The following is an 8,961-nucleotide window of genomic DNA, read 5'->3' as shown; positions in this document are numbered from 1 at the left end:
AATGGATGAATGATGTAATTGATAAAATAATTATTTAGTATCTTAACTATTTTAATCAAAGTATAAATTATTTAAAAAAAATACTAAATATTTTAAGATATTTAAAAATTCGATATTAATTTTCGTTGACACTTAGTTATTTAATAACTCTCGATAATAAAATATCTAGGTATTAGAATTTAGGATATTAAGTGAAGTTAATTTATCGTAAAGTAGTATTAAAAATTCAAAAGACTCTCTCAATGAATCACTTCTCCCGTGTATCATAACTAAGGATTGGGGAAAATCATATTGATGCAAAGTTGTATAAAAGGAAGATCTGTCTTAAAAGAATAGGATGAAATGATTATATTGGTCATTACTAAAATTTTATACTTAGAAGTTGGAAATTGATCAAATTAGCGATAGATAAAAAAGGCTTAAAAGAAAAACAAGTTCATTACACACACATATATAAGGGTTTAACCGATTTTCTTGTAGTCCCCACGCTTATATGGATCCTTCATGTTTTGTACTTCAATGGCACTGAAAACACCATAACTAGCAGTTGCATCATCAAGTTCTTCATCACTAGGCTCATCAAGTGCCAATAGTTCTTCACTGTACTTGATACTGTCTATCCTCGTCACACTCACTTTCTTCTCTTCAGATTCTTGCCCTTTAAGAAGCTTAACCACTTGCTTCATGTTCGGTCGTTTTTCAGGCTCACTCTGCACGCAAAGAGCAGCCACATTTATCGCTCGTTTCACTTCGTTTTCATCAAAATTCCCTCTCAGTTTTGGATCAACCACCTCTCTGAACTTTCCTTTGCTTATCAGAGGCTCGGCCCACTCAGTTATCGTTCTCTTAAGCCCACCAGGGAGCTTCTCAATGGGCTTTCTTCCACTCACAAGTTCCAACAGCAGAATTCCAAAACTATACACATCACAACTTTCCGAGACCTTGCCCCACATCGCATATTCAGGTGCCAAATATCCCAACGTACCCTTCACACGGGTAGTCATATGGCTAACCCCTTCTGGGATTAGTTTTGCAAACCCAAAATCCGCAACCAGAGGCTCAAACTCTGAATTCAAAAGCACGTTACTCGCTTTCACATCCCTGTGTATGATGTGTGGTGTCACCTCACTGTGCAAGTACCTACCATCAACATCCAATTTTACAATTTCAAACATTATTATAACTTTTCAGATAGTTCATTGAATGGGTGTGGGTGAAACTTACAGAAGGCCTTCTGCAGAACCAATTGCAATGTTGATTCTCCTTTGCCAGTTGAGTTGCACTTCAACAGCAAACTGGCCATGGAGATGAGAAATGAGGCTGAGATTTGGCATGTAATCGTACACTATGAGGCGTTGATCGTCCCCAACACAATAGCCTCTGAGACCCAGCAAGTTTTTGTGCCTAACCCTTCCGAGAACTTCAACTTCTACAGCAAATTCCATCTCTGCCTTTGAGTTCATTGCTTTCAGTTTCTTCACCGCTATCTGCCATCATCATTAACGCATTAATTCAAACTCTAATTTTCACTATATGCCTGCTATATATTTCTATTTTTACCTGAAGACCGTCACTGGTTCTTCCCCAGTACACGCTTCCAAAACCACCTTCCCCAAGCTTGTTATCATCACTGAATCCGTTGGTAGCCGCATGCAGCTCCTTGTACGTGAATATTCTCCATGAATTGTTCACCACGCCAAATGATGTTGGCCTATGCAAAATCACACGGCTAATTAGTAAGATTGGTGGTCATGCCAATAACCACTATCAGACCTAATCATTAATTCACATAATTAAGAATGAAAATCAGAAAACAGTAATGGAAGAAACGTAATGTTGTTAGTGTTGTTACATACACTTCTTCGACCCTCTCTGAGACACAGCAACTGAATGAGGATCCCATAATCGGAACAATGTGATGGGACGAAATTGAGAACAAGTTAAGGAGCTTGTGTCCAATGAAAAATTTGCGTTTTAAAGTATAGAACAGTGGTTTTGGTCCACTGAAATCGCACGTGCATTTGTTGCCGGCCGAACGACTTTGGCCGGCTAACCCAAGTTTTGACTTTAAGTTTGCTTGAAAAACTATGACAACTTAAAATGAATAGATAAATAAATATATGTGTATTTGACTAATTGTAACATCACATAATATGCCCTTTAGATTCCTCGAATTGGTCAAGCCTCAAGACTATTATTGTCTACAAGGAGTTAACTCCACCAAGCTGTTCTTTTTCTTTTTTTTCCCTTTTCAGGAAAGAATTGAAGGTTAATTATTCATGCATCCAATTTTTTGGTACGGATTTATGTATAAGTTTTTCATTACATATATGTGAGTAAAGTCAATTGAAGGACGCATGATCTATATTTTAGTTTCGTTTCTAATATTTATTTGAGGCAGGATCATCGATTCAATTTGCTTGAGATATGTAATTGTAAAAATGTGTGCTCTTGTTAATTTTATCATTTTAAGATTGCGTCATTTTTTTCAATTTACTAAAACGACACCCTAATAATCCGAAACTGTGATGCCTCAACCTGTCACGCTCAATTCTGATCTCAATCACCAAAATCTCATCCTTCCCCTTCACAAGTTTCTTCCGTTACCATCTCAAACCATTAATACAGAACATTAAATTCATGCTACAAAATATTCTCGGTCAGGACTACCTGTAACTTATCTCTGAGATTACCACCATTGTAACATTTCACACACTACCTAAATTTGTACCTTGGTATAACCTCTTAAATCGACGCTACAGCCTTACCTGATGGAGGTTGAATTGAAGAACAATAACAATCTATTGGCTTACTTTATCATGTATCCCTACGAAAGCAAAATATCGATGGGAAATGAGTCTACAAAATCAGAATAGGTTGTTTAGGATTACACTTGTCTATAACAAAGTGAGTTATTTTGATGCATTTTAACTTCTTCAAAGTTAACTGATACTAGATTATTAAAGGTTAGGTTCTTCTGACTTCATGAAGAAGTTTATAGGTTCATGGACATATTTGGACAATTTTTTTTATAAATAAATACTAATAAAAAAAATAACAAATCAGTTTATTGATAAGCTAAATAAACTTATGCCTAAGCAAATATTTAAAAACTCTCTTGTTTTCTTTAAATTTTTTTTTAGTTTGTAATTAGCTTATGTTTCACATATTTTTTAATTTATTTTTTATTTAAGATATTTACAGGAAATTAATATACATAAAGAAAATAAATTAATTAAAACAAAAAAAATAATATTTTTCTCTCTCCTCAAATTATTTCGATTTCTCTTCTGAAATATCATTTACTCATGTTTATTTAAAAACAACACAAAAGCATTCAAAATAAGATAAACTAATGTTTTAAAAATCTAACATAAATGAATATATCAAAATTATATATTCTTTCATAGTTCATAAATCTATTCATATCTCATTCATACACATTTAATTCTTTCACTATATATAAAATTCAACTGCCTAAATTTGATTCCATTTGATATATATCTCATGTCATAAATCATCATTAACATCAATATCATATACACCTACTCTACCTTATATATATATATATATATATATATATATATATATATATATATATATATATATATATATATATATATATATATATATATATACCAGAGCATATTGTGTTGGGTCTCTCGAGATAGGATCACTGTGAATATACAACATCAAAATTAGATATAAGTCCAACCTACACATAAGGGATTGATATCACTCTTAACCCAAAACCTTAAGTCGGTGAGTTTATAACTCTTCATGATGCTCAAATTTCTCATTTTTACTCAATCTAAGATTTAGACTCACACTTGGATTCCTAACAATCTCCGCCTTAAGTGTGAGTCACTTCATATTGGTACTTCTCCCTCGAGTAGAAACATTTCAAGTCACGAGTCCCCTTTACTTGTAGAGTCGTTCATCTTAACAGGACACACTTATTTGATTCACTATCAAGAAGACTTACGATACAGGGACTCATCTGAACCTGTCACCACATGAACCAAGCTTTGATACTACTGTTGGGTCTTTCAAGAGAGGATCATTGGAGATATTCACCACTAATAAGACATGAGTCTAACCACACATGAAGGATTAACATTATTTTTAACCCAAAACTTTAAGGTGATGAGTTTATGAGTTTTCATACTTATATGGTGCTCAACTCTCTTATGTTTACTCAATATAAAATTTAAACTCACACTTAAATTTTCAACATATTATTTGTTGAAGATGATATTTTACGGTATTTTTATAAAATAAAGGGACAAATAAATCTAGTTTAAGACATATTTAATCTTTCTAAAAATTTAGAGGGAAGATAGATAAAAAAATATTTTGAAGATATGATAGATTTTTAATGAATGAAGTTTAAATAATTAAATAATTCTATTCATAAGTTTTTTAATTTAAATAATAAAATAGTAATCTTTATCTCATTTTTAGTGTAGAATGTGCTTTTCATCACAATTTTAGTATGATTTTAGAGTCATAATCATAAATAAAAAATGTAATGATAAATTTATTAATAAATGCAGTTTTTTAACAATATAACTGTAATTAATAATTAAATAACTTTTTTACAAAATTGCATTTTATCATTGTTTCTTTATATTGAGTTAATGAAAAAATGACTAAAAATTAAAATGCCATGTAGTGTTTTTTTTTCTTTCAATGGAGCAAACTTCATAAGATATTTCGACTTTAGGTTTTACAGATACAATATTGAACTTTAAAGATAGGAATGACAAAAAATCTTCCATATTTTTCGAATGAGTTCATCTTCAAAATTTTAACTGAATTAATCTTTTAAAATATGTGTAAATTTAATCATTTTAACATAATTATATTATCTTAGTCACATTATACCAAATTCGTTTTATTCTTCAATTTTTTTTGTGAAATTAAAGAAAATTAGTGATATGTAGGCAATTATACAACATTATACGATATATTGATCGGACAAGAAAATTAAAAGAATTGTTAAAATTAATGTCAAAGAATTTAAATATATAAGATTAATTTTTTTGGGATTGTTAAAATTTGTTGTACAAACATGATGCTAGTTTTATTTTAATCTAGGAAAAGTTATTACTAAATACGAATACCAATTTTCCATGTCTTACTTTTCGTTTACTTATTTATTTCACTTCGTTTTGTTAAAAGAAAAAAAAAAAAAAAAAACTGGTTGTCATAGAAGGTTTAAGCTCTGATATTTGGTTTGAAGTTTGTTCTTAAAGTGGCGAAGAGAAGCAGAGTCGTATTAAGATGCCAATTGTAAGTTGTGAGTGATCTTGAATATTAGTCAACTTCTCTGATGCATCTCAATTACTAAATGACAATCAAATTCATATGCTTGCATTTGTATGTTTGTGCATTTAATTGCCTCTGTCCTTTCGTTTCAAAATTTACAATTCCATATTCCAAATCTTCAACTATTAATCTCAATTTTTTTTCTTAACTGACTTTAAGTTCATATTTCTGATGCTTACTTTTTTTATTTATGATATAATCTCTTTACATTCTACTCTAAGGACAAAATATCAAAACTAGATATGAATCAGAGATGACAATTGTTGCATTTGTTTGCCAATTATCAAAACCCATTTTGTCTTATCTGGACCATTCTAAAGACAAAAGAAAAGCCTTTCGCTTTCTGCAGCCCAAAAATTTCTAACTGCACTCAAATATTTTAAAATGACCATTTCAACCTTTTCAGATCACCTGTTTAAGAAATCTCCAGAACAAATTTTCCATAATTTCGTTTTCTGGAACAAATGTTCTAAAACATGAAATATTTTTTGGAATGAGTTCTCTAGAAGAACATTTTTAGAACTAGATTTTCTGAACAAAATTTCCATACATATGACATGCATTGTGAAACATTCCACTAAACCCAATGTTTTACTCTTTATCTTCTTCTCGAAGCGCGTAGCAGAGAATATAAGTGCAGCATGAAAATATTTTAATTTTTTTTAATACTATGGCGGTGCAAGTAGCAATCATGGTGTACGTGAAGCAAAAGTCGAAAATGCTTACTTTTTAATAATAGTCACATTTTGGTTCAGCCCATCAGAATGGGTTGAAAAACTAAAATAAGATTTCTAGTTTCAGCCAACCATTTTTAACACATGTCCAAGGTATTAATGTTTTTCTTACGTAATATCGATTTCTAAAACTGAAATTTGGTTTCAAATACAATTTAGGAGCTTTTCCCAAAGCTCTTCAATGAATAAACTTAGTCACAACTCTACATTTTCAACCGTATTTGAAAGCTATATTATGCGTTTGATTAACTTTTAACAACTTTTTTAAATTAACCATTTTATTGAAGCAACGTCATTTCATTAAAAATAATTCAAATTCCGTTAAAAATGGAACAATAACGATAACAACAATAATAATAATAAATAATAATAATAATAATTAAATATGTTTTTCAATAATGAAATTTGTTTATGAACTAACTTCAATACTTTTTTGTTCTTAAATTTTTAAAATAGATAAATATAATCTAAGTTACTTTTTATAGTAATTGATTTGAAATGACTATATTCATTTATTTATAAAATTTGAAGGTTAAAATGTATCAAAATTTTAAATATGAATGAATTCATATTTTATGTCAAAGTACAAGAATTAAAATCATATTTAACCTTAATAATAATAATAATAATAATAATAATAATAATAAAACGATAAAAATCTAAATAAGTTTAGGATAAAAAGTTGCCTTAACATTAGGCCATTTATATCACTTTAATTGTTACCTCTTCCAGAAGCGTCTTCATTGTCATTTTGAAGAGCGTGTTTAGCTAATACGTTCCTTAAAGACATGCGTTCTAACATTTTGTCAGAACATACATCTTTTAAGGTGAATGCTAACAAGTGACATAAAAGTACTGTTTAATGTGTAATTAATTAACGCTAAACTTTGCAAAAGTTTATAAGTAACGGTAATATTAAATAAATTATAATTTTAGTAATTATTAGTAGAACAATGATATTTTGACTCTCACAATTTGACTCCCATTTTATACTACCAGATGGTGTTTAGTATTGGACATCGATTCCTTCAAAGTAAAAAAAAAATAGTAATACATTAATCAATGCTCCACAATAAACCAAATCAAGGAGTATAAGATAGGAGTTAAATTGTGGGAGTCAAAATATGATTTTCCTTATTAGTATATTTTTACTTTATTTAGAGGCTACAAATTCCATAAATATTATATATTTGTAATTACAAATTTATTTGATAAAAAAATAATAAAATAACTATAGTTTAATATTGTTAAAAATTAAAATATAATTAAACATAAAAAAATAAATTAACAGAAAATAAAATATTGTTTGTTTTTTTATATAGAGAATATAATGTTACATATACTTTCATTTAAAAAAATAAACAATATTTTTTTCTATTGATTTAAAAAAACATTACGTTTAATTATATTTTAATTTTTGACAATATTAAAATGTAGTTATTTTATTATTTAATTATTTTTTAACTTATTTTTTTTTAGCAATTATAGATGTATAATAATTATAAGTATTTTTGTCTTTTAAATAAGGTAAAAATGCATTAATAATTATTGAGGTCAAAATTTATTTAATATTTAAGTTATCTGTGAATTTTTATAAAATTCAATACTCATTAATTATATTTTAAATCGTGCTTTTAGGGCACTGATTAGCATCATTCATCCTTTATTTAAAAAATAATTTAACTTTTAATTGCAACTTATTGTAAAAGAAAAAAAAAATGAAAGATTGATCACCAATATTAATTAAGAGTATAATTGTCAAAATGGGTTAGAATCTGCTTGCCAAACCAAGCTCACCACGGGTTCGAACCGGGTTGGATTGAAATTTTTTTACAAATCTCAATATTGGTTGATTTTTTACCCAACCTACTTAGAATCCGGCTCATCCGGGTTGAATCCTTGGTGAGCTGAGGTTGGCTCACCAACCCGCAAATAAAGGGTCGCACAAATATTTTTTGTTAGGTTGAACTTTGCATTTGGATCAGATTAGGTTGTTTTTTTAGCCAACACATAGATAATTTGTATTTTTGGTCTGTATTTGGATTATATTAAAATTTATTTAGATTTTAATTAGAATTATAATTTAGTTTTGACTATAAAAAATTAAAAAAATATATTTATTTTAATTAAGTGAGCCTGTGAGTCAACCCGTTTAACCCATCAACCCGTGGTGAGCCGGACCAAGTTCAAAATTTTTTGACTCGCTAATAAGTGAACCGAGTTGGGTTGGCTTATTAAATGATAAACACATGGTGGGTCGAGCCGGACCGGATCAGATAACTCTAATTAAGAGTGAGGTAAATGAAAAGAAGGAAAATTAATAAAATAAAATATAAAATTTGACAAGTTAAAATAAGAAAAAAATATATATATATGAGTGAAATGCGATTTAGATTGAAAAAAAAAAAATGCAGCAATAAATTAAAAAGATAATTAAAGATGAAATTTTGGACAAAGAAAATGACACGCAATAATTATAGTAGAGGATTTTTCTAAGTATGTGACCGTTAGTTTCCTTTGGAATGGACGGGGCTTAAGAAAAGGAAACAAAAAGAAAAGTATAAAACAATGAGGTTATTTGTATTAAGAGGAAAATAATAAATAAAAAAAACTATAACAGATTTAATTGATATGATTAAAAATGAATAAATAATATAATGAATTATAAAAATATCTTTAATTTTATTTTGACAAGAATAAGAATGAATTTTAATTAAATTGAAAGATGATTAATTATGAAATAATTAATTTATAAATTTGGAAATAATATAAAAAAAATTATGCAAAATTTAAAGTTAAATACATTTAGATAACTAATTAGAAATCATGTAAAAAGGACTCACCTACAATATTTTTAAAGGAAACTAAAGTGTAATAAAAAAAATTACAATTGGAG

The 8,961-nt window shown here is 28.4% G+C and overlaps 1 protein-coding gene across 1 annotated transcript; it reads right to left on the bottom strand.

The window, feature by feature from the left end:
• Window positions 1-341: 341 nt before the first annotated feature.
• On the bottom strand, window positions 342-1,929 carry LOC114175550 (PTI1-like tyrosine-protein kinase At3g15890). The gene is made up of 4 exons (XM_028060303.2): window positions 1,857-1,929; window positions 1,561-1,711; window positions 1,225-1,487; window positions 342-1,140 (listed from the first exon to the last, which is right to left on the bottom strand). Exons 1-4 carry the CDS (start codon window positions 1,901-1,903, stop codon window positions 462-464), a joined length of 1,140 nt encoding a protein of 379 aa, XP_027916104.1. The 5' UTR covers window positions 1,904-1,929; the 3' UTR covers window positions 342-461.
• Window positions 1,930-8,961: the final 7,032 nt, after the last annotated feature.

This window comes from Vigna unguiculata, chromosome 3, assembly GCF_037176805.1.
Source record: "Vigna unguiculata cultivar grain cowpea cultivar isolate G323 ecotype 2 chromosome 3, ASM3717680v1, whole genome shotgun sequence".
NCBI classification, from domain to species: Eukaryota; Viridiplantae; Streptophyta; class Magnoliopsida; order Fabales; family Fabaceae; genus Vigna; species Vigna unguiculata.
This window is presented reverse-complemented; position numbering and strand designations above follow the sequence as displayed.

Coding starts and splice junctions, on each gene's coding strand:
- LOC114175550 (XM_028060303.2), bottom strand. CDS start 1,903: ATGGGATCCTCATTCAGTTGCTGTGTCTCAGAGAGGGTCGAAGAAGT. Junction 1,488..1,560: donor GAACCAGTGACGGTCTTCAG/GTAAAAATAGAA, acceptor TGATGATGGCAG/ATAGCGGTGAAGAAACTGAA. Junction 1,141..1,224: donor GGTTCTGCAGAAGGCCTTCT/GTAAGTTTCACC, acceptor TGTTGATGGTAG/GTACTTGCACAGTGAGGTGA.